The following is a 27,845-nucleotide window of genomic DNA, read 5'->3' as shown; positions in this document are numbered from 1 at the left end:
GACACTACCAGGACCAGTTACATTAATGGCTTTGATGCCCTTCTTTCCATTTGCCAATTCAAACTCAACCATTTCTCCACTTCCCAGACTTCTGAAACACTGTTCCAGGCTGGCCTTCTGAATGGCAGTATAATGCACGTATACTCTTTTTTTCATGTCGGTTCGCTTTATAAATCCATAACCACGTGGTACACTAAACCACACAACTTGGCCTGGAATTCTTCCTGCGCTGACTTGCTGAATATCCTAATCAGATGGTGTGCCAGACACGATAACCTGGTTCTGTACTACTGTATTTTGACCTGCATCTCTGGATTGTCCTTCAAAGGGTGGTCCTACTCTCTCCACTCTTCCTGAGGGTTGTTGACAATTTCTTTTGATATGCCCACTTTGTCTGCATCGCCGACAAATAGGCCTCCCCCAAGCGTTGAATTGCTTAGTCACCCATTGTCCAGTCTTTCGGGGAACATCCCATCGGGGTTGGTTTCGCAATCCACGGTCTGGACGCCACTTCTTGTATCTGGTTACAGACCATTTATGTCTCAGGTCTCTTAACTCTCTTTTTATCTCAGTGAGAGTTTGGGTAAGTTCTGCAATCTTGTCATTAAGGATACTGATCCTGTTGTCATCTGCGGTGGGGTTGCCTTCTTGCACTTCCATGTTCGATCCTGTTCGTGACGCCAAATGTGACAATCTAGTCTTCTTACCGGCAGAGAGGCAAGAGGTTCTCCCCAAACACGTTAATTGAAACAATATAAATTAAAATGTCTTTATTTAACAGGAACTCTGGACATTTGGTAATTCCTCTTTTACCCTTACCTAAATATATTTTGAATAGCGCTTTAAATATCACAACAATATATATTGCAACAGATATCTGGGAATAGGAGCTCCAAACTATATCGCAACTATACTTTTGTTTCATTTTTCTGAGGAATGCAGCTGCACTTTAGCTCTTGTTACAAGCAAGGAATTCTTGTGATATATATTTACATTTTTGGATAGGTTAGCAGTAAATGTTTTACATAGCTCCATTTAGATAAATGCCTGGTTTAATATCAGAGGTAAAAAGCTATCATGTTGTTTCTTTCATTTTAGGACAATTTCTCCAACTATCCATTGCGGTAGTATGTGTAATAGGAAACTACCGATGTGCTAGTAGGTTTCCCTTGTAATTATCCCTGGCAAAGTCCTTGTATTTCCTTATCTGGCTTAAAGTACAGTATGAGCAGTCTCTCCTTGCTCTCACTAGTTCTCAATGTACAGTAGGTAAGAAGTCACTAGTCTCTATTTAGAAGGCATACTCAGGGTGCAATGTATTATGACAGTTCTCACCCTCAGCAGGATATCCTGCCAATCCCTGCTTTGCTGTTACGCTGTTCTATGTAAGTGCAAACTGAAAGGTAATACTCTGCTGGAGAAATAGGGATTGCTAGGTGACACAGGGAGCAAGCTTTCTACTGTACTCACTGTAGACACCCACTCTGCTTCCAGCGCTGCAGCAGTCGCAAATTAGAAGTAGAAGTTTATAGACTTTTACTGAGTGGCTCTCACAGCCACTGCCTGTCAGCTGCTCTCAGTGGCACCTCCATTTTCTGACAGGAATTTTCCACTGCCAGAGATGCCCTCCTCTCTCACAGCTACCTCAGACCATGTCCTGATTAACTGTCCTCCCTCCAACTGCCACTGGTCATGTGACCTGCCCCTGACCTCCAGAGCTGCTGCCAAGGCTGCTGGGAAATTATCTGCCTGTATAATCAAATGTAGATACTCTGTAGAGTGCCACACGTAATACCTCATATAGCAGGGTATTACATAATGACCTATGGGAAAGGGGCGTGGCTTCACTGGAGTGCAGTGATCGCGAGCCACGCCCCTGTTTTGGGAGCTGCTTCCCAGCCCCAGCCTCTCCACTCAGGGTTACAAATGTTTGGTAACACCATCCGAGGGGGTGACACCAAAACAGAGGAACAGCTGTGCTATTTTGGTGTCACCCTCTCAGATGGTGCCACCCAGTCTAAGAGATATGGGACGAGAGAAAGGACGGAACACTGGTGCACAGGAATAAAATGTTCCGCAGCTAGGATCGGTTCTCTGCTTGCAGATACAGTACACAAAATCCTGTATTAGCCCTGCAGAGTCTCACATTAGCATGTTGTGATAAAGCTACCTGCAACTGCCGCCATTTTGAGAGCTACAAATAAACTGCCCCAATGTACTACTGTCCCTACACCTCCTATCTTGATGTAACCCTCTGTAATCTCTCTGAACATTAAAAGAATCTGCAAGTGCGCTCCTTGTATTAGGAACATATTTCAGTAGGGCTTATAGGCCCAATATATCATGAATTCCTACTTAGCAGTTGCTATGAACTAAAGGTTTAATATATCATCCCATAACAGTGGTTCCCGACCTCGGTCCTCAAGGCAACCTAACAGTCCAGGTTTTAAGGATATCCATCCGTAAGCACAGGTGACTGAGGGGCCTATTCATGAGAAACTGGATTTGTTGTGGGAGAAATAGCGCACTGAGCTACCTATCTAATGGTATAACAAAGATACAAAACCGGAATAGGAAAAATATATTGTTTTTAATGATATCTAATGTTAATCATTACTTGTTGAATCATAAACTTATCACAATAACAAACACCCGGCGGTGCTCCCTTGAGTTGTTAGAAACACAGTTAATAAGCAAGAGAGAAAAGACAACTCCTTTTTATGGGGCACTCATTAGTAGTAGTCTAAAACGTAACTTTTATTGAAACGGACTCACATTGGACATACACCATAAAACACTTAATTTATGGGGATGTTAATGATATATCTGGCTATATTAATTACGACTGCCCCCTGCAAATAATTTGTTATTTCATTAATCTAACAATCCACACAGCACTGCCTAACATATGGCTGATTGATTTGCCCACTAGGGTAATAAATCAATATTGTGTGAAAAGAATTACTGAAGATAAAGGTCAGAAAGAAGATAGGGAGGAATAGATGATAATGCCTGGTTTCTGCTTTTGAAGATCTGCTTAAGAAGCATCGAATCCCCAATGAGAGAACCAACTGGAGCATATATACATCACTCCCAAGACCTGTATCTGCTGTTAACTCCACCTAACAAAAATATGGCAGAGTTAATGAGAGTGCAGGGGAGAAGTCCCTAACCAGTGTTAAATAACTGTGATACTGATTATTTTCTAGCCCTTAATTTGTATCAAATGCAGTATACACTTAGGGTATCGCCCTCTTGTGAATATTCACAGTAAATTTATGTAACATTTAGTGAAGGAACACTCAAAAGATCAAAAGATACTTTGGTATCTATCTGTAACACATTTATTGAGTTGGTTTCTAAGAAATACAGCTTTCATATGCAGTGACACCCGGGATGTCTACTGTCCCCAATCTTATCTAATGACATCGAATTGAGGATGAGAGAGTCCTAATGGGTGTGAGTGCAATATGAAAAAAGTGTGCTTCTGCTGTCGTTGTCTCAATAGATGAGTCAAACCGATGAGAGAGCACTTACAAAGAAAAATGAATACAAATGAAAGTGAAAATGATAATACATTATGTGTTTCAGGTAGTGCTGTCAATGAATTATGTTTTTTTGATGTTTTTTTGTATTTCTTTGAGTGTATTTACTCCACATCATAAATGTAAAGGGATTAGCTCAGTATCAACCAATTTCTTCATTCCCATGTAATATATATTTAAGAACAATAAAGCAATGGGTTAATCTGCCCAACAAATTAATCAATTAAATACATAATTATGCAATGGGTTTATTCTGCCCTCAATGGGTTAATCTGCCCAACAAACTGTACATTTAATCAATTAAGTACATAATTTATGTGGTATGTTCAGTACCCACACAATGAACATTGTGCGTTCAATCAATTAAGTACATGATTAATGCGGTATGTTCAGTACCCGCATAATAAAGATTATATCCAATTAAAACACATTTGCATTATATTTGCTCTAATCAGAATAATTTGCATTATATTTGCAAAAAGGCGGATTTGTACATGCGGATGTGACCCTAATCGCTCGTACCACAGTAAGAAGAGAACCCTACTATTAAATTCATCCACAATAATTCATATTATACTAATGGTAAATTGATTGTTAAATAATTAAGCATATCATAGCCCATAAGTAATAAAATAAAATAGTACAGTAATAGAATGAAAGTAGGGAATGTTGTTACTTATCCTCTGTGTGTTATTATCGATTACCCTCTGCTGCTATCAGTGTGCGGCTCCTCATTAATCGTTTGGCTCGGGAGCCGTGATGCCAGGAAATGTAGTTACTGCTGTCTCCGACATGCACCTCCCTTCAGGATATCCTTGTTCTAGGACGTTATCGGGATGGCTGTTCACAATCAAATACCTGGCGTCCGAGACCACCGCGGGCAAAGTGCAGCCCGTCGCTGCCGCTAGATCAGTGTATGAAGGCAGGAGAGGCAATTTTCAAATGACATCCACATACGCTGTCATCAGCCATTAGTCCGTCGCTGACATACACTTCCCTTCAGGATATCCTTGATCTAGGACATCCACGGGATGGCTGATAACAATCAGGAGCCTGCCGTCCTAGACCGCCGCGGGCAGCGTGCAGCCCGTCGTAGCCGCTAAATCAGTGTATGAAAGCAGGAGAGGCGATTTTCGGGTAACATCCACATGCACTGTTATCCGCCGTTAACCCAACGTGCACGTTTCACCTGGACGGCTTCGTCAGGGGTAATGAAGCTCTGCCTGCCGGTCGTCTTATTTAACTGAAAAGGTGTAACTATTCGGCCAATCATTGTTATCCTATGATCTAATACAATGTGAATTGAATTAATTCATTTAGCATTGCTGCATTATGGGATACGTAGTTCTAGGTTCCCATCCATGTTCTGTGATTACTATAATTAAGGGTATAGTGCCTGATCTCGGCAGCTAAATAGAACACCAATTACCACATAATAAAGTTCACAATGCAGCAGTATTATTAGATTAGGAGTTATAAAAATTGTAAACATATAGGGATACCAACAACCACATTCAACAACATATAAAAAGAATATTTTGTGTATATACACATACATATGTACAAAAATCAATTCCAAAATTAATTAATGATTCTAAAAGCGCAAAATCAAAAATGAGAGCCCAATAATTACCCAGAAATAATAGATATTCTAAGATAGAATATTAAATCTGATAAAGCAAAAAAGTATAAATATAATAGTATACAAATATAATAACAAATAATAAAATAAAATAAATTAAAATAAAAATAAAAAATATATATATGAATGAAAATAATAATTATAACAAATCATTATAAATAATAAAATAAAAAATAATTAATAAATAATAAATAATAAAATGAAAATAATAATATATAATAATAATAGAAATAAAAAATATTATATGTGATAATTCAAAGAAATTCAATTTTTTTTTTATATAATTCAAAAAAATATATATAATAATTAACAATAATAATAATAATAATAATACAAAGAAACTCCAGATTTAGTTATTATTGAGAAAATTTTTTTTTAAAAATAATTTATCTATACATATTAATTAACCTATATATGTATATAAATTTGGGACTAAATTGATTGCACTCTACTAATATGTAAATATGTATATATGTAAACAGCCACCCATAAAGGTGGAGAGGCCAGTGTGTATTTTTAAAGAAAGGCACCATAGTTTTGACTTTCATTAAGCCCGTCCGGGCTCAAAGTCCCCAGTCTAAATATCCATTTACTCTCCTGCTGAAGGAGTATCTTGTTCAGATCTCCTCCTCTAATGCCTAGGTGGATCTTTTCCAGGCCAAAGACTTTCAGACTCTTACCACCACCTCCATGTTTAACATACATATGCCTTGCTACAGGGGAAAGTTTTTTCATCTTATTCAAGTCGGTGGTTATGTTCCTTATATTGCCAATATGTTCCAGAACTCTCTGTTTCAATGCTCTTGATGTCATTCCGACATATTTCATTCCACATTCACATTGCAGGCAATATATAACTCCCACGGTATTACAATTGAAAAAAGATTTAATTTCCACCCTATTTCCTTGTCTGTCATAGGTGTATTTTGTTTTAGCCATGTACTGGCATGCCTTACAGCTTCCACATGGGAAGGACCCCTCGATTGTAGGTGTTTTTCTTAATGTCCTTTCAAAATGGCTGTCAACCAGAATGTCTCTCAAATTTTGAGATCTCCTCCAGCCCATAATCGGTTTTGAGGCAAGTTGTCGACTCAAATCTCTATCGGTATGTAAAACTGACCAGTGTTGTTGTGTGATATTCACTATCTCCTGCCATTCCTGGCAGAAGTCACCCACAAATCTAGCCTGATTTATTGTACTAGTTTTGGCTTTGTTCTTGGGGAAGATTAGCTCCTCCCTTGGGATTTTGGAAGTAATATACATTGCCTTTTTTATACTCCTGTTACTATAACCCCTTTCTCTTAGGCGCTTGCCCAATTCTATACTTCTACTTTTAAAAGTTTCCATATTAGAACAATTCCGGCGTAACCTCAAAAATTCACCTTTTGGTAAATTTCTAATCGTCGGTGGGAAATGACTGCTGTTTCTATGAAGAACACTATTTGTTGCTGTGGTCTTTCTAAAGAGATCCGTGATCAGTTCTCCTTCTTCATTTTTAATAATTTTTAAGTCCAAGAATGTAATTGAATCATTACTAATATCCGATGTTAATCTGAGATTCAGATGGTTATTGTTGAGATGTCCAATAAATTCTCTCAAAAGTCCCTCTGTATTACTCCAAATCATCAGGACATCATCAATGTACCTGAGCCAGACTGTAATGAATTGCGTGTACTTTTTGTTGTTTTCTGTGAAAACGATCTCACGTTCCCACCATCCTAGGTAGATGTTCGCGTACGTGGGTGCGCAAGCCGCACCCATCGCAGTTCCACGGGTTTGCAAGTAAAAGGCATCTGCGAAAGTAAAATAATTTCTCATAAGGACGAATCTCAGCAGATCAATCAGGAATATATTAAAATCCTCTGTATCTTTCATATCTAGAAAATACTGTACTGCTGATAACCCGTCCTGATGATTGATGCTCGTATATAACGATTCTACATCAAGGGAAACTAAGAGATGTTCTTGTTCCACTCTGATGTCTTGTATCTTCCGTAGGACATCCGATGTATCTTGAACATAGGATGGTAGACTTACCACGTGTTCTCTTAGATGCAGATCCAAAAAGATACTAGCCTGTTCGCCAAGTCCACCAATTCCAGATACTATAGGTCGACCTGACGGAAGGTCCCTGTTCTTATGTATTTTAGGGAGCATGTAAAATGTTGGAACTTTTGGGTTTTCAACTGTTAAGAAGGTATGTTCTTGTTTAGTAATAGTGCCATCTTTCAAGGCCTTCTCAATCATTTTCTTATAAAGATGGAGATAATTATCAGTGGGATTAAAAATCAAACGCGTATAGCATGAGGTATCCTGTAATTGTCTCAAAGCCTCTTTAATATATTTGTCCTTAGACCAAAGGACTACGTTACCACCCTTGTCAGATTGTTTTATTATCGTGTCATCCCAAGTTCGTATGTCCCTAAGTGCTTCTTTTTCTTTTTTAGTAAGATTATCCCCCAGAATGGGTCTTGTTTTCTGTGACAATTCCAAGTTATCCAAATCCTTGGACACCATTTCTCTGAAAATTTTGACAGCTGGGCATAAGATCTCTTGTGGGTAAAAAGTCGATTTCTTTTTACAGGTCGGGCGACTTTTGCTGCCTTCCTGAATATCACCCATCTGTCTCTGGTCCATAGGATCTGACAGTTCTTCTAGATCTGACAAAGCCCTTAATTCCAAATCAGTCCATTCACACATCTCTTCGCCTCTTAAGACCAGAGATAAACTCTCATGGTCTGAATTTTTTCTCTGTTCATGAAACTTTATTAATAACAGCTTTCTACAGAACAAATTCAGATCCTTCTCCCATTTGAATCTATTCATCCTAGATACAGGGGAGAAGGAGAGTCCTTTGCTTAGGACTGACTTATGATCTTCAGTTAGAATTCTATCTGTCAAATTTATAACTTGGAGAGAGTCACAAGCACTAAAGGGAGTTATTTCCTGAACCTCGGGGATTGTCTCTGTGGAAGTGATGTTCCCCAGTTGTCTTGGTATCTTCCTCTTCTTTTTACTTCTCCTCGTCCTCCTCCCTGTTTTTTGTACCGACCCCTTTCCGTTCTTGGAAATTCTAAAAAATGTGCTTCTGAAGTATTCATCTGGGAGTAGGGGGTTCCTGTTTTCTGATATCGCTCTGAATATTCCTCTGTACCAGAGGAATCTGCTTCTGATGAAGAATATTGATGGCTACCCGCCCTTTGTCGTTCCATTTGGTATGGCTTTTTCCACTTAAAGATGTCGCCAGTAGCATAGTCCCTCTTGTCCCTGATGAATTTATTCTTTTTTCTGTCCATTATCATTTGTTCATACCCCTCAAGTTCTTTTTTGTTTTTCTCAAAACATTGCTGGAATTGCACATCTTTTTCCCATACTTCCAGGTTCTTACCTAAGGTATCAATTTCCTTATCGATCTCTTCCAAGATTAGGAGGTCGTGTTTTAGTAGTATGTGAAGGAGTTCTGTGGAGCACTTATGAAGTGTTTGTTCCCACTCAGATTTTAAAGAGGGTGTAGCCAGTTCAAAAGTTGGAAAGATCCTTGGTCTAAGTCCTCTAGGAGAAATTTTGTGTTTTATATATTGTTCAATTGTTGTATGATCCCATGTTGTTCTTTTCTGTTTTTGTAATAATTTTTTGAGGCTGGTAAAGTCTTTTTCCCAACTACTTGTCCCCGTAGTGTCGGAGATTGTATTGGGGAAGATGTTACTATAGTCCTCATTTGTCCTCCGTTTATTCACCAATTCATTCTTCAAACTGAACGAACTCATTTTTGTATAACTCAATATATTTTACTCACAGAGCACTTAATAGAGTTCTTGCTCACAAATTAGCTTCCAATCATAGGCCCAGCAGGTAAGGATTAATAACTTATAAGCTGCGTAGGTAACGAAAATATATTCAAATAATCTACCACAAAGCGCATGTATCAATCTAAGCCCAGAATCAAAAAATAGAAACAATAATCAAACCAATATATACAGAAAGCCTAAGCGAAGGCTTATGTCAAAATTGCTCGTGCTGCCCCCCCTGAAAACTGGGATTACCCAGTGACATGCAAGCGAAACTGGATTTGTTGTGGGAGAAATAGCGCACTGAGCTACCTATCTAATGGTATAACAAAGATACAAAACCGGAATAGGAAAAATATATTGTTTTTAATGATATCTAATGTTAATCATTACTTGTTGAATCATAAACTTATCACAATAACAAACACCCGGCGGTGCTCCCTTGAGTTGTTAGAAACACAGTTAATAAGCAAGAGAGAAAAGACAACTCCTTTTTATGGGGCACTCATTAGTAGTAGTCTAAAACGTAACTTTTATTGAAACGGACTCACATTGGACATACACCATAAAACACTTAATTTATGGGGATGTTAATGATATATCTGGCTATATTAATTACGACTGCCCCCTGCAAATAATTTGTTATTTCATTAATCTAACAATCCACACAGCACTGCCTAACATATGGCTGATTGATTTGCCCACTAGGGTAATAAATCAATATTGTGTGAAAAGAATTACTGAAGATAAAGGTCAGAAAGAAGATAGGGAGGAATAGATGATAATGCCTGGTTTCTGCTTTTGAAGATCTGCTTAAGAAGCATCGAATCCCCAATGAGAGAACCAACTGGAGCATATATACATCACTCCCAAGACCTGTATCTGCTGTTAACTCCACCTAACAAAAATATGGCAGAGTTAATGAGAGTGCAGGGGAGAAGTCCCTAACCAGTGTTAAATAACTGTGATACTGATTATTTTCTAGCCCTTAATTTGTATCAAATGCAGTATACACTTAGGGTATCGCCCTCTTGTGAATATTCACAGTAAATTTATGTAACATTTAGTGAAGGAACACTCAAAAGATCAAAAGATACTTTGGTATCTATCTGTAACACATTTATTGAGTTGGTTTCTAAGAAATACAGCTTTCATATGCAGTGACACCCGGGATGTCTACTGTCCCCAATCTTGTCTAATGACATCGAATTGAGGATGAGAGAGTCCTAATGGGTGTGAGTGCAATATGAAAAAAGTGTGCTTCTGCTGTCGTTGTCTCAATAGATGAGTCAAACCGATGAGAGAGCACTTACAAAGAAAAATGAATACAAATGAAAGTGAAAATGATAATACATTATGTGTTTCAGGTAGTGCTGTCAATGAATTATGTTTTTTTGATGTTTTTTTGTATTTCTTTGAGTGTATTTACTCCACATCATAAATGTAAAGGGATTAGCTCAGTATCAACCAATTTCTTCATTCCCATGTAATATATATTTAAGAACAATAAAGCAATGGGTTAATCTGCCCAACAAATTAATCAATTAAATACATAATTATGCAATGGGTTTATTCTGCCCTCAATGGGTTAATCTGCCCAACAAACTGTACATTTAATCAATTAAGTACATAATTTATGTGGTATGTTCAGTACCCACACAATGAACATTGTGCGTTCAATCAATTAAGTACATGATTAATGCGGTATGTTCAGTACCCGCATAATAAAGATTATATCCAATTAAAACACATTTGCATTATATTTGCTCTAATCAGAATAATTTGCATTATATTTGCAAAAAGGCGGATTTGTACATGCGGATGTGACCCTAATCGCTCGTACCACAGTAAGAAGAGAACCCTACTATTAAATTCATCCACAATAATTCATATTATACTAATGGTAAATAGATTGTTAAATAATTAAGCATATCATAGCCCATAAGTAATAAAATAAAATAGTACAGTAATAGAATGAAAGTAGGGAATGTTGTTACTTATCCTCTGTGTGTTATTATCGATTACCCTCTGCTGCTATCAGTGTGCGGCTCCTCATTAATCGTTTGGCTCGGGAGCCGTGATGCCAGGAAATGTAGTTACTGCTGTCTCCGACATGCACCTCCCTTCAGGATATCCTTGTTCTAGGACGTTATCGGGATGGCTGTTCACAATCAAATACCTGGCGTCCGAGACCACCGCGGGCAAAGTGCAGCCCGTCGCTGCCGCTAGATCAGTGTATGAAGGCAGGAGAGGCAATTTTCAAATGACATCCACATACGCTGTCATCAGCCATTAGTCCGTCGCTGACATACACTTCCCTTCAGGATATCCTTGATCTAGGACATCCACGGGATGGCTGATAACAATCAGGAGCCTGCCGTCCTAGACCGCCGCGGGCAGCGTGCATCCCGTCGTAGCCGCTAAATCAGTGTATGAAAGCAGGAGAGGCGATTTTCGGGTAACATCCACATGCACTGTTATCCGCCGTTAACCCAACGTGCACGTTTCACCTGGACGGCTTCGTCAGGGGTAATGAAGCTCTGCCTGCCGGTCGTCTTATTTAACTGAAAAGGTGTAACTATTCGGCCAATCATTGTTATCCTATGATCTAATACAATGTGAATTGAATTAATTCATTTAGCATTGCTGCATTATGGGATACGTAGTTCTAGGTTCCCATCCATGTTCTGTGATTACTATAATTAAGGGTATAGTGCCTGATCTCGGCAGCTAAATAGAACACCAATTACCACATAATAAAGTTCACAATGCAGCAGTATTATTAGATTAGGAGTTATAAAAATTGTAAACATATAGGGATACCAACAACCACATTCAACAACATATAAAAAGAATATTTTGTGTATATACACATACATATGTACAAAAATCAATTCCAAAATTAATTAATGATTCTAAAAGCGCAAAATCAAAAATGAGAGCCCAATAATTACCCAGAAATAATAGATATTCTAAGATAGAATATTAAATCTGATAAAGCAAAAAAGTATAAATATAATAGTATACAAATATAATAACAAATAATAAAATAAAATAAATTAAAATAAAAATAAAAAATATATATATGAATGAAAATAATAATTATAACAAATCATTATAAATAATAAAATAAAAAATAATTAATAAATAATAAATAATAAAATGAAAATAATAATATATAATAATAATAGAAATAAAAAATATTATATGTGATAATTCAAAGAAATTCAAATTTTTTTTTATATAATTCAAAAAAATATATATAATAATTAACAATAATAATAATAATAATACAAAGAAACTCCAGATTTAGTTATTATTGAGAAAACATTTTTTTAAAAATAATTTATCTATACATATTAATTAACCTATATATGTATATAAATTTGGGACTAAATTGATTGCACTCTACTAATATGTAAATATGTATATATGTAAACAGCCACCCATAAAGGTGGAGAGGCCAGTGTGTATTTTTAAAGAAAGGCACCATAGTTTTGACTTTCATTAAGCCCGTCCGGGCTCAAAGTCCCCAGTCTAAATATCCATTTACTCTCCTGCTGAAGGAGTATCTTGTTCAGATCTCCTCCTCTAATGCCTAGGTGGATCTTTTCCAGGCCAAAGACTTTCAGACTCTTACCACCACCTCCATGTTTAACATACATATGCCTTGCTACAGGGGAAAGTTTTTTCATCTTATTCAAGTCGGTGGTTATGTTCCTTATATTGCCAATATGTTCCAGAACTCTCTGTTTCAATGCTCTTGATGTCATTCCGACATATTTCATACCACATTCACATTGCAGGCAATATATAACTCCCACGGTATTACAATTGAAAAAAGATTTAATTTCCACCCTATTTCCTTGTCTGTCATAGGTGTATTTTGTTTTAGCCATGTACTTTGTAAGTGCTCTCTCATCGGTTTGACTCATCTATTGAGACAACGACAGCAGAAGCACACTTTTTTCATATTGCACTCACACCCATTAGGACTCTCTCATCCTCAATTCGATGTCATTAGATAAGATTGGGGACAGTAGACATCCCGGGTGTCACTGCATATGAAAGCTGTATTTCTTAGAAACCAACTCAATAAATGTGTTACAGATAGATACCAAAGTATCTTTTGATCTTTTGAGTGTTCCTTCACTAAATGTTACATAAATTTACTGTGAATATTCACAAGAGGGCGATACCCTAAGTGTATACTGCATTTGATACAAATTAAGGGCTAGAAAATAATCAGTATCACAGTTATTTAACACTGGTTAGGGACTTCTCCCCTGCACTCTCATTAACTCTGCCATATTTTTGTTAGGTGGAGTTAACAGCAGATACAGGTCTTGGGAGTGATGTATATATGCTCCAGTTGGTTCTCTCATTGGGGATTCGATGCTTCTTAAGCAGATCTTCAAAAGCAGAAACCAGGCATTATCATCTATTCCTCCCTATCTTCTTTCTGACCTTTATCTTCAGTAATTCTTTTCACACAATATTGATTTATTACCCTAGTGGGCAAATCAATCAGCCATATGTTAGGCAGTGCTGTGTGGATTGTTAGATTAATGAAATAACAAATTATTTGCAGGGGGCAGTCGTAATTAATATAGCCAGATATATCATTAACATCCCCATAAATTAAGTGTTTTATGGTGTATGTCCAATGTGAGTCCGTTTCAATAAAAGTTACGTTTTAGACTACTACTAATGAGTGCCCCATAAAAAGGAGTTGTCTTTTCTCTCTTGCTTATTAACTGTGTTTCTAACAACTCAAGGGAGCACCGCCGGGTGTTTGTTATTGTGATAAGTTTATGATTCAACAAGTAATGATTAACATTAGATATCATTAAAAACAATATATTTTTCCTATTCCGGTTTTGTATCTTTGTTATACCATTAGATAGGTAGCTCAGTGCGCTATTTCTCCCACAACAAATCCAGTTTCGCTTGCATGTCACTGGGTAATCCCAGTTTTCAGGGGGGGCAGCACGAGCAATTTTGACATAAGCCTTCGCTTAGGCTTTCTGTATATATTGGTTTGATTATTGTTTCTATTTTTTGATTCTGGGCTTAGATTGATACATGCGCTTTGTGGTAGATTATTTGAATATATTTTCGTTACCTACGCAGCTTATAAGTTATTAATCCTTACCTGCTGGGCCTATGATTGGAAGCTAATTTGTGAGCAAGAACTCTATTAAGTGCTCTGTGAGTAAAATATATTGAGTTATACAAAAATGAGTTCGTTCAGTTTGAAGAATGAATTGGTGAATAAACGGAGGACAAATGAGGACTATAGTAACATCTTCCCCAATACAATCTCCGACACTACGGGGACAAGTAGTTGGGAAAAAGACTTTACCAGCCTCAAAAAATTATTACAAAAACAGAAAAGAACAACATGGGATCATACAACAATTGAACAATATATAAAACACAAAATTTCTCCTAGAGGACTTAGACCAAGGATCTTTCCAACTTTTGAACTGGCTACACCCTCTTTAAAATCTGAGTGGGAACAAACACTTAATAAGTGCTCCACAGAACTCCTTCACATACTACTAAAACACGACCTCCTAATCTTGGAAGAGATCGATAAGGAAATTGATACCTTAGGTAAGAACCTGGAAGTATGGGAAAAAGATGTGCAATTCCAGCAATGTTTTGAGAAAAACAAAAAAGAACTTGAGGGGTATGAACAAATGATAATGGACAGAAAAAAGAATAAATTCATCAGGGACAAGAGGGACTATGCTACTGGCGACATCTTTAAGTGGAAAAAGCCATACCAAATGGAACGACAAAGGGCGGGTAGCCATCAATATTCTTCATCAGAAGCAGATTCCTCTGGTACAGAGGAATATTCAGAGCGATATCAGAAAACAGGAACCCCCTACTCCCAGATGAATACTTCAGAAGCACATTTTTTAGAATTTCCAAGAACGGAAAGGGGTCGGTACAAAAAACAGGGAGGAGGACGAGGAGAAGTAAAAAGAAGAGGAAGATACCAAGACAACTGGGGAACATCACTTCCACAGAGACAATCCCCGAGGTTCAGGATATAACTCCCTTTAGTGCTTGTGACTCTCTCCAAGTTATAAATTTGACAGATAGAATTCTAACTGAAGATCATAAGTCAGTCCTAAGCAAAGGACTCTCCTTCTCCCCTGTATCTAGGATGAATAGATTCAAATGGGAGAAGGATCTGAATTTGTTCTGTAGAAAGCTGTTATTAATAAAGTTTCATGAACAGAGAAAAAATTCAGACCATGAGAGTTTATCTCTGGTCTTAAGAGGCAAAGAGATGTGTGAATGGACTGATTTGGAATTAAGGGCTTTGTCAGATCTAGAAGAACTGTCAGATCCTATGGACCAGAGACAGATGGGTGATATTCAGGAAGGCAGCAAAAGTCGCCCGACCTGTAAAAAGAAATCGACTTTTTACCCACAAGAGATCTTATGCCCAGCTGTCAAAATTTTCAGAGAAATGGTGTCCAAGGATTTGGATAACTTGGAATTGTCACAGAAAACAAGACCCATTCTGGGGGATAATCTTACTAAAAAAGAAAAAGAAGCACTTAGGGACATACGAACTTGGGATGACACGATAATAAAACAATCTGACAAGGGTGGTAACGTAGTCCTTTGGTCTAAGGACAAATATATTAAAGAGGCTTTGAGACAATTACAGGATACCTCATGCTATACGCGTTTGATTTTTAATCCCACTGATAATTATCTCCATCTTTATAAGAAAATGATTGAGAAGGCCTTGAAAGATGGCACTATTACTAAACAAGAACATACCTTCTTAACAGTTGAAAACCCAAAAGTTCCAACATTTTACATGCTCCCTAAAATACATAAGAACAGGGACCTTCCGTCAGGTCGACCTATAGTATCTGGAATTGGTGGACTTGGCGAACAGGCTAGTATCTTTTTGGATCTGCATCTAAGAGAACACGTGGTAAGTCTACCATCCTATGTTCAAGATACATCGGATGTCCTACGGAAGATACAAGACATCAGAGTGGAACAAGAACATCTCTTAGTTTCCCTTGATGTAGAATCGTTATATACGAGCATCAATCATCAGGACGGGTTATCAGCAGTACAGTATTTTCTAGATATGAAAGATACAGAGGATTTTAATATATTCCTGATTGATCTGCTGAGATTCGTCCTTATGAGAAATTATTTTACTTTCGCAGATGCCTTTTACTTGCAAACCCGTGGAACTGCGATGGGTGCGGCTTGCGCACCCACGTACGCGAACATCTACCTAGGATGGTGGGAACGTGAGATCGTTTTCACAGAAAACAACGAAAAGTACACGCAATTCATTACAGTCTGGCTCAGGTACATTGATGATGTCCTGATGATTTGGAGTAATACAGAGGGACTTTTGAGAGAATTTATTGGACATCTCAACAATAACCATCTGAATCTCAGATTAACATCGGATATTAGTAATGATTCAATTACATTCTTGGACTTAAAAATTATTAAAAATGAAGAAGGAGAACTGATCACGGATCTCTTTAGAAAGACCACAGCAACAAATAGTGTTCTTCATAGAAACAGCAGTCATTTCCCACCGACGATTAGAAATTTACCAAAAGGTGAATTTTTGAGGTTACGCCGGAATTGTTCTAATATGGAAACTTTTAAAAGTAGAAGTATAGAATTGGGCAAGCGCCTAAGAGAAAGGGGTTATAGTAACAGGAGTATAAAAAAGGCAATGTATATTACTTCCAAAATCCCAAGGGAGGAGCTAATCTTCCCCAAGAACAAAGCCAAAACTAGTACAATAAATCAGGCTAGATTTGTGGGTGACTTCTGCCAGGAATGGCAGGAGATAGTGAATATCACACAACAACACTGGTCAGTTTTACATACCGATAGAGATTTGAGTCGACAACTTGCCTCAAAACCGATTATGGGCTGGAGGAGATCTCAAAATTTGAGAGACATTCTGGTTGACAGCCATTTTGAAAGGACATTAAGAAAAACACCTACAATCGAGGGGTCCTTCCCATGTGGAAGCTGTAAGGCATGCCAGTACATGGCTAAAACAAAATACACCTATGACAGACAAGGAAATAGGGTGGAAATTAAATCTTTTTTCAATTGTAATACCGTGGGAGTTATATATTGCCTGCAATGTGAATGTGGAATGAAATATGTCGGAATGACATCAAGAGCATTGAAACAGAGAGTTCTGGAACATATTGGCAATATAAGGAACATAACCACCGACTTGAATAAGATGAAAAAACTTTCCCCTGTAGCAAGGCATATGTATGTTAAACATGGAGGTGGTGGTAAGAGTCTGAAAGTCTTTGGCCTGGAAAAGATCCACCTAGGCATTAGAGGAGGAGATCTGAACAAGATACTCCTTCAGCAGGAGAGTAAATGGATATTTAGACTGGGGACTTTGAGCCCGGACGGGCTTAATGAAAGTCAAAACTATGGTGCCTTTCTTTAAAAATACACACTGGCCTCTCCACCTTTATGGGTGGCTGTTTACATATATACATATTTACATATTAGTAGAGTGCAATCAATTTAGTCCCAAATTTATATACATATATAGGTTAATTAATATGTATAGATAAATTATTTTTAAAAAATTTTTTTCTCAATAATAACTAAATCTGGAGTTTCTTTGTATTATTATTATTATTATTGTTAATTATTATATATATTTTTTTGAATTATATAAAAAAAATTTTGAATTTCTTTGAATTATCACATATAATATTTTTTATTTCTATTATTATTATATATTATTATTTTCATTTTATTATTTATTTATTAATTATTTTTTATTTTATTATTTATAATGATTTGTTATAATTATTATTTTCATTCATATATATATTTTTTATTTTTATTTTAATTTATTTTATTTTATTATTTGTTATTATATTTGTATACTATTATACTTATACTTTTTTGCTTTATCAGATTTAATATTCTATCTTAGAATATCTATTATTTCTGGGTAATTATTGGGCTCTCATTTTTGATTTTGCGCTTTTAGAATCATTAATTAATTTTGGAATTGATTTTTGTACATATGTATGTGTATATACACAAAATATTCTTTTTATATGTTGTCGAATGTGGTTGTTGGTATCCCTATATGTTTACAATTTTTATAACTCCTAATCTAATAATACTGCTGCATTGTGAACTTTATTATGTGGTAATTGGTGTTCTATTTAGCTGCCGAGATCAGGCACTATACCCTTAATTATAGTAATCACAGAACATGGATGGGAACCTAGAACTACGTATCCCATAATGCAGCAATGCTAAATGAATTAATTCAATTCACATTGTATTAGATCATAGGATAACAATGATTGGCCGAATAGTTACACCTTTTCAGTTAAATAAGACGACCGGCAGGCAGAGCTTCATTACCCCTGACGAAGCCGTCCAGGTGAAACGTGCACGTTGGGTTAACGGCGGATAACAGTGCATGTGGATGTTACCCGAAAATCGCCTCTCCTGCTTTCATACACTGATTTAGCGGCTACGACGGGCTGCACGCTGCCCGCGGCGGTCTAGGACGGCAGGCTCCTGATTGTTATCAGCCATCCCGTGGATGTCCTAGATCAAGGATATCCTGAAGGGAAGTGTATGTCAGCGACGGACTAATGGCTGATGACAGCGTATGTGGATGTCATTTGAAAATTGCCTCTCCTGCCTTCATACACTGATCTAGCGGCAGCGACGGGCTGCACTTTGCCCGCGGTGGTCTCGGACGCCAGGTATTTGATTGTGAACAGCCATCCCGATAACGTCCTAGAACAAGGATATCCTGAAGGGAGGTGCATGTCGGAGACAGCAGTAACTACATTTCCTGGCATCACGGCTCCCGAGCCAAACGATTAATGAGGAGCCGCACACTGATAGCAGCAGAGGGTAATCGATAATAACACACAGAGGATAAGTAACAACATTCCCTACTTTCATTCTATTACTGTACTATTTTATTTTATTACTTATGGGCTATGATATGCTTAATTATTTAACAATCTATTTACCATTAGTATAATATGAATTATTGTGGATGAATTTAATAGTAGGGTTCTCTTCTTACTGTGGTACGAGCGATTAGGGTCACATCCGCATGTACAAATCCGCCTTTTTGCAAATATAATGCAAATTATTCTGATTAGAGCAAATATAATGCAAATGTGTTTTAATTCGATATAATCTTTATTATGCGGGTACTGAACATACCGCATTAATCATGTACTTAATTGATTGAACGCACAATGTTCATTGTGTGGGTACTGAACATACCACATAAATTATGTACTTAATTGATTAAATGTACAGTTTGTTGGGCAGATTAACCCATTGAGGGCAGAATAAACCCATTGCATAATTATGTATTTAATTGATTAATTTGTTGGGCAGATTAACCCATTGCTTTATTGTTCTTAAATATATATTACATGGGAATGAAGAAATTGGTTGATACTGAGCTAATCCCTTTACATTTATGATGTGGAGTAAATACACTCAAAGAAATACAAAAAAACATCAAAAAAACATAATTCATTGACAGCACTACCTGAAACACATAATGTATTATCATTTTCACTTTCATTTGTATTCATTTTTCTTTGTAAGTGCTCTCTCATCGGTTTGACTCATCTATTGAGACAACGACAGCAGAAGCACACTTTTTTCATATTGCACTCACACCCATTAGGACTCTCTCATCCTCAATTCGATGTCATTAGATAAGATTGGGGACAATAGACATCCCGGGTGTCACTGCATATGAAAGCTGTATTTCTTAGAAACCAACTCAATAAATGTGTTACAGATAGATACCAAAGTATCTTTTGATCTTTTAAGTGTTCCTTCACTAAATGTTACATAAATTTACTGTGAATATTCACAAGAGGGCGATACCCTAAGTGTATACTGCATTTGATACAAATTAAGGGCTAGAAAATAATCAGTATCACAGTTATTTAACACTGGTTAGGGACTTCTCCCCTGCACTCTCATTAACTCTGCCATATTTTTGTTAGGTGGAGTTAACAGCAGATACAGGTCTTGGGAGTGATGTATATATGCTCCAGTTGGTTCTCTCATTGGGGATTCGATGCTTCTTAAGCAGATCTTCAAAAGCAGAAACCAGGCATTATCATCTATTCCTCCCTATCTTCTTTCTGACCTTTATCTTCAGTAATTCTTTTCACACAATATTGATTTATTACCCTAGTGGGCAAATCAATCAGCCATATGTTAGGCAGTGCTGTGTGGATTGTTAGATTAATGAAATAACAAATTATTTGCAGGGGGCAGTCGTAATTAATATAGCCAGATATATCATTAACATCCCCATAAATTAAGTGTTTTATGGTGTATGTCCAATGTGAGTCCGTTTCAATAAAAGTTACGTTTTAGACTACTACTAATGAGTGCCCCATAAAAAGGAGTTGTCTTTTCTCTCTTGCTTATTAACTGGGCCTATTCATGAAGCAGTGATAAGAGCGGAGAAGTTAGCCAAGGGAGAAGTTGCCCATGGCAACCAATCAGTGTTGAGGTAACATTTATAAAGTGCATTCTATAAAATGATACGTAGCAGCTAATTGGTTGCCATGGGCAACTTCTCCACTGGCTCACTTCTCCATAGTTTTCACTGCTTCATGAATAGACCCCTTAGTTAGTACCTCAGTCAATTTGATAACGTACACCAGTGGTTCTCAACCTCGGTCCTCAAGTACCCCCAACAGTTCATGTTTTCCAGGTCACCTAGCAGTTGAACAGGTGTATTCATTACTCACTGACACATTTTAAAAGTCCCACAGGTGGAACAAATCATTTCACTTGCAATCCTGTGAGGAGACCTGGAAAACATGAACTGTTGGGGGTACTTAAGGACCGAGGTTGAGAACCACCATCTGTGCCCAAGAATGGATCATACTTGCCTACCTGACCCTCTCCATGAGGGAGAAATTGCTCTGTTCCTGGACTTTCCTGGTAATGTATGACTGCCATTACCTGTGGTGAGCTAGTTAATTGATAAGAAAGGCGTTTCACCACAGGTGATGGCAATCATACATTACCAGGAAAGTCCAGGAACAGAGCAATTTCTCCCTCATGGAGTGGGTCAGGTAGGCAAGTATGGAATGGATATCTTTAAAACCTGGACTGTTAGGGTGCCTTGAGGGCCGAATTAGGGAAACCCTGCCATATAATATATAAAGCTGCTGTAGCGTACATATGTAAACATGCAATAGATAATAAAGAGATGTTCTTACCCATATCAGGCATGTCCACATCTAAAATAAACAGAAAACAGACATTTAAGGTTTGAGAAAAAAATGACCTACTCTAGCATAAAACAGGTGTGCAATGACCTAAAAGGGGGGAAATTTAATGAAAATAAAGGAAACAAATTGTTTAAGTAACTGATGTGTTTGTAGATGTGCCAGAATCACTTACAGGCTCCATTTGGTGAGACTGCGGTCAGTCTGGCCCTATTTTTAAAGTGACAATAATTTAAAAGGCTACACTAACCTGGTGCAGCCTTTAAAACGGTTGCCGCTTTAAAAATACTGCCAGAACGACTCGCTGGAATTTTACCAGGGAGCTAGTACAGTAACCTAGGCTGCAGATTACCACGTGTATATGATTTCTAGACGACAGATTTTTTTTTAGCTGGCTGTAAAATAACACAAGTAAAAAAAATCTGAAGTGAAATTGTTGACTGCATTTGCTCTAAACATAATTTCTGCTGCGGGCTCCACTGGGCTCCACAGGGAATAACATCGGGGGTGTAGAGTAGGATCTTGATCCGAGGAACCAACAGGCTCAAAGCTTTGACTGTTCCCAAGATGCATAGCACCACTTCCTCTATAACCCCGCCTCCGTGCACAGGAGCTCAGTTTTGTAGATGGTGCCATGCAGTAAGCAGGCATACAACAGGTTGGCTGCTCCAGCATCCCTGAGAGAGCTTTCCTAAGCGAAGATAGAAGACTTCAAGGGCTGCAGCAGTGATACATGTCAGTCTGACATCTCCTGCTGCAGCTCCATCACCTCCCCCAGCGGCGCTGTGTACTCCCGCGCCCTGGTTGCTGGGTACTTATCCCAGTCCAGAGGGATACCCCTTTTATGGAAACATAGGAAAGGGTTACAAGCTGTGGCTTGGCTGTGTCACTTGTGAACTTAATGAACTGTGACAGTCTGGGATTCTGCAATTGCAGCCTGGGTGCTAGGCAACCGAGGCTGTGCACAACGGAATCAATCTGGAGGGTGTTGAGACCCAGGAGAATCTGACTGTGCCTGAGAGGAGCGCGGGGAAAAAGGATAGAGGATTTATAGGCTGCAGAGGGGGATGTGACGTCAGACGCCAGTGAGGTGAGAAAGCCTGCATTTGCCGGAGGACCTGAGAGATTCAAGCAGTCATCAGCGTGGTTTGGAGTAAACATTCCACATGCTGTGATTTACTGCAGCTCAGATGGAGACAGCAATAGTTCTTGTGCACAGAGGAGAAGCAGTCCTGCACAGTGAGACAACGGAGTTCGTGTGGGGTGGCCCCCTGAGTAAACAGATCATCACTACATTCATAGGACACGTGAGTCTGGCTAAGTTAGCCACTGAGTTCTGGAGTAGCTTAACGACTGGGACAGTCTCATACACTATACTAAACAGCTGCGTCCGGGTGTAAAGACTCATAATTAGCCTCTGAAGAAGAGTGAAGTACATATTATATGGAAATCAAGCTTTATCAAAGGATTGCAATCCTAAAATCCTGTGCACAGGTATAAAATCAACATTTAGACACTATTCAGGTTATGTGTGTTCGGGTACCCGATGCTAATGTTTATACAGTAATTAAGCATAGTTGTTTGGAGTCTATTTTTGAAAGGTATTAAAATCCCTTAACAGGCTTGATAAATGGTCACAGAGTTGGGCCCTGCCTAAAGGTCCAATAATCTGAGTCACTCAAGTAATAACCCTAAAGTGGTGGTACCTATTACTGATTTATGCAGATAACAGTTAGTAAGTTATATACAAGTTGTCATTACGGTGAAAGAAAGACAGAATCAGGCAACAAGTAATCATATGCAAAGTACTGTGCTTAAAGTTGTCATTGTTGTGATCCCATGTATTATACTGAGTATCTACTGTGCTAGTGTACAGACTATATCGCATGCACTGGTTCTTGAAATAAATACACCTGCATTATTAAAGAACGTTGTTTTTCATATTCAAAAGTGTGTTACTCATACCTTCAGACCTCTCCGCGAAGAGAATAGGAGTATCATCGCGAAATGGATTTCTGGTAAGCACATTGCCATAAGGGGCTAACCTGAGGGTACCACAAGTTGAATTTGGCGTCCTACGAACAGGATAACGAACGGGGAAAAGAACATGTCCGTGACAGACCAAAACAAAGAGACACCGGCAACGCCACAGCCGGGTACGTCAGGAACAAGAATAACCACAGCACCAACAATGGCCAATGTGAATCCTATTACACTCCCATATTACTTTGGAGCACCATGGCTTCCTACATACTCAGGGGATAAGAACAAGAAAGATTCAAATTCATGGACAGTATTCAAGAACAAGTTACAATCTATGTTTAGGCTCTATCCCCTGGCTAACCAACAACAAGTCGAAATATTGATTGGCCAACTAAAAGACTCAGCTCTAAGAGAGGTATTATCATGGCCGGACACCGAGAAAACAGATGTAGACCAAATATTCCAGCGTTTAGCGACAATATTCGACACAAGCACAGTGGCAGAATTAAAATCTGACTTCTATGCCAGAAAGCAACACTCCGGGGAGTCACTACGAGATTTTGCCCTGAGCTTACAAGAGGCGCTGAAGAAAATACAAGAGATGGACCCCTCGGAAGTAAAAGAGAAGGATGAGACGCTAATCAACCAGTTCATGGAAGGCGCAAGCAGAGAAGGAATCTGCGCCCAACTGCGGTTACTGAGGATCCAACGCCCTAGAGATTCGTTTCTAGATTTCAAGGAGGCTGCTATTAAAGTGATTGGCTCACCCCGGCTCAATAAAGCTCACTTCCAAGAGATGCCAGGTTACCAAGAGAAGAAGGATAATGAAGTCCTCCAAAAGCCGAGCCAAGAGACCCCTGAATCAAAACGAGCAGTTGTACAGACGGGACAGAATTCCCAAGTCGATTCAGTGAATGACCTGAAAGGTCGAATAGAAGAATTAACCGTAGAGATGGATACCATGAGTCAGGAGCTACAGAGGTTAAGAAGACGGGCGCCTCCAGATAGGAATGAGTCCAATTGGAGGGCAGGTTGGATGGAAGGACGAAACGATTGGTGGGAACCCCCTCCAGGAAGAGGTAGAAGAGATACTGACCAATTTGACTCATTAGGCTGACCTATATGCCGAAGATGTAACCGAAGTGGCCACGTAGAACGGAATTGCCGTCTGTCGGAGCCGTTAAACGACAACTCCCCGAGGCCAGGGACCACCCCTCGGGGAGAATCAACCCTGTAGGTCCAACCCCAGAAGATTGGTGTCCCAAATATGTGGGCCGGTGCCCTGTCATCACCATTTGGATTAATGGAACCCCTGTACTAGCCATGCTCGACACAGGATCACAAGTGACCACCATCCAGGCAGGGGCATACTACCAGCATTGGGGCACGATGGACATGATCCCTCCTCCCCCATCATGGTTGAGGCTGATGGCCAGCAACGGGCTTGATATCCAGTGCAGGGGCTACTGCGAACTACACGTCAAGATTGGACAAGCCCAGCTGATTAATCAAGGGTGCCTGATCACTGATGTGGATGATCCGACTATTCCTCCTATCATTGTGGGGATGAATATACTTCAAAGTTGCCCAACCGAGCTAATCTCAGCCTTAAAGACAGAACTTATCGCAGCACCATCCGATACACAGAGGGCTCTCAGCGTGACAATAAGAACCCTACAGGGACAGGTGTTGACTGACCTTCAGCAGAATCAACTGGGAGCTGGGTGCAAAGATCGGCGACAAAATCAAGGAGGAAGAAACAGGTCGCGATGGGTCCTTCCAAGAGAGCCAGGCCGACGCCTCACCGACCTATTTGACTCACTGGGACTACCGATATGTCGACGATGCAGACGAAGTGGGCACATTGAATGGAACTGTCGACAGCCTTCAAGAAGAGCGGAGAGAGTAGGACCGCCCAGGAAAAGACAGCCAAGGGATACTGGTACAAATACAGTAGTGCAGAACCAGGTTAGCGTGTGTGGCATATTATCTGATGGTGATGTTCAGCAAGCCAGCGCACAAAGAATTGCAGGCAAAGTCATGTGGTTCAGTGTACCACATGGCTATGGTTTTATAAAGCGAGTGGACACTAAACAAAGAGTATACGTGCACTATACTGGCATTCTGAAGACCAACCCGAAAGAGTGCTTCGGGAGCCTGAGAAGCAACGACATGGTCGAGTTTGAATTGGCGAATGGGAAGAAAGGCATCAAAGCCATTAACGTTACTGGTCCCAGTGGTGTTCCAGTAAAAGGCAACAAGTATGCGACAGATCGCGATCAACATTGGTGCTATCCACGTTATGGAGGTCCTCCACACAACTGTCAGAGAAACGACCAATACTGCAAAGGTGGAGAGAGGATGAGAGTAGTCGAAAGTGCCACTGATAGAAGGAACGCTGTCCCTCCACAGCCTGAAGAGAGAGGTGTGGGCGAAAATCCCATGTCATATCTGTACCCAGAGAGGTATGGCCCTGCTAACGAGTATAGTACCATAAGTGGTGACAAGAGGTCAATGGTTGTTCATCGTAACCAGCTAAAGAAATACTTGTCTAGTCATCGAGAGGTGGTGGAACCACAGCTCACAGAGCCGGAGAGGTCGAGTACACCTGAGTCCCCGTGCAATAGCGATCCTACTGCTGAAATGTTGAATGTGTTTCAGCCAGTGTGGGGGCTGTTACACCCTACGATCAGGTCTGCAACTGTACCCTGCTCTATGTCTGACATTGGTGTTGATAATGTGGTAGATGTCTGTCCCCTTGTACCGAATGTGCCTGTTCCTAATGTAACTGAGTCAATTGAACAAAGTGAGGTAATTGGCCCATCAGAAGAGAGACGGTCGACCCGCTCTACGCGGGGCCAACTGCCGGCCCGATACAGATATTGATGTACTTTTAGTCATTAACTTTTGGCAGGTCTGTGTGTTATAAGGCGTGAGGACACGCCACATTTCAGTGGGGAAATTTGTGGCATCCCAGTCCTGAGGGATACCCCTTTTATGGAAACATAGGAAAGGGTTACAAGCTGTGGCTTGGCTGTGTCACTTGTGAACTTATTGAACTGTGACAGTCTGGGATTCTGCAATTGCAGCCTGGGTGCTAGGCAACCGAGGCTGTGCACAATGGAATCAATCTGGAGGGTGTTGAGACCCAGGAGAATCTGACTGTGCCTGAGAGGAGCACGGGAAAAAGGATAGAGGATATATAGGCTGCAGAGGGGGATGTGACGTCAGACGCCAGTGAGGTGAGAAAGCCTGCATTTGCCAGAGTGTGACGGAGGGCCTGAGAGATTCACGCAGTCATCAGCGTGGTTTGAAGTAAACATTCCACATGCTGTGATTTACTGCAGCTCAGACGGAGACAGCAATAGTTCTTGTGCACAGAGGAGAAGCAGCGCTGCACAGTGAGACAACGGAGTTCGTGTGGGGTGGCCCCCTGAGTAAACAGATCATCACTACAGTCATAGAACACGTGAGTCTGGCTAAGTTAGCCACTGAGTTCTGGAGTAGCTTAACGACTGGGACAGTCTCATACACTATACTAAACAGCTGCGTCCGGGTGTAAAGACTCATAATTAGCCTCTGAAGAAGAGTGAAGTAATATAAAGGCCCCCTCTGCCCTTCCGTAGACTACAAGGCTGGCAGACTATATAAGAGAGAGACTCTGGTCACGAATGACTGAACACTGCCTTACAAGCTAAATCACTGCTATCTCAGTGAAACTGACATTGATTAGACATTGAGCATTGAGAAGTGATCATTCACACTGCGGCACCACCTGGGAACAAATAGAGATGAACAAGACTATATCCCTCATACAGAGAGGAAATTCAGCAGACTTCCAGTTTGGGATCTCCACTTTAAATAATGATCTGTTGGGGCTCCTCCTAGGTACAGCGATTGGTGACATTTCCACTATACTTGCCAGTCCCTACATATTATATGGAAATCAAGCTTTATCAAAGGATTGCAATCCTAAAATCCTGTGCACAGGTATAAAATCAACATTTAGACACTATTCAGGTTATGTGTGTTCGGGTACCCGATGCTAATGTTTATACAGTAATAAAGCATAGTTGTGATAATTGATTAGTGTCTTGTTTGGAGTCTATTTTTGAAAGGTATTAAAATCCCTTAACAGGCTTGATAAATGGTCACAGAGTTGGGCCCTGCCTAAAGGTCCAATAATCTGAGTCACTCAAGTAATAACCCTAGAGTGGTTGTACCTATTACTGATTTATGCAGATAACAGTAAGTTATATACAAGTTGTCATTACGGTGAAAGAAAGACAGAATCAGGCAACAAGTAATCATATGCAAAGTACTGTGCTTAAAGTTGTCATTGTTGTGATCCCATGTATTATACTGAGTATCTATTGTGCTAGTGTACAGACTATATCGCATGCACTGGTTCTTGAAATAAATACACCTGCATTATTAAAGAACGTTGTTTTTCATATTCAAAAGTGTGTTACTCATACCTTCAGACCTCTCCGCGAAGAGAATAGAAGTATCATCGCGAAACGGATTTCTGGTAAGCACATTGCCATAAGGGGCTAACCTGAGGGTACCACACTTA

General features: G+C 39.3%; 1 protein-coding gene across 5 annotated transcripts in view; it reads right to left on the bottom strand.

The window, feature by feature from the left end:
* ADCYAP1R1 (ADCYAP receptor type I) overlaps window positions 1–27,845 on the bottom strand; it is a 483,354-nt gene that overhangs the window by 93,654 nt on the left and 361,855 nt on the right. For all 5 annotated transcript variants that reach the window (XM_063924333.1, XM_063924332.1, XM_063924334.1 and 2 more), the window contains one exon: window positions 21,278–21,298. In XM_063924333.1, coding sequence (XP_063780403.1) covers window positions 21,278–21,298 — 21 coding nt within the window. The remainder of the gene's footprint in view (window positions 1–21,277; window positions 21,299–27,845) is intronic.

Source organism: Pseudophryne corroboree, chromosome 5 (genome assembly GCF_028390025.1).
Source record: "Pseudophryne corroboree isolate aPseCor3 chromosome 5, aPseCor3.hap2, whole genome shotgun sequence".
Classification (NCBI taxonomy): domain Eukaryota; kingdom Metazoa; phylum Chordata; class Amphibia; order Anura; family Myobatrachidae; genus Pseudophryne; species Pseudophryne corroboree.
Note: the sequence above shows the minus strand (reverse complement) of the source record. Positions and strands in the feature narration are given on the sequence as shown.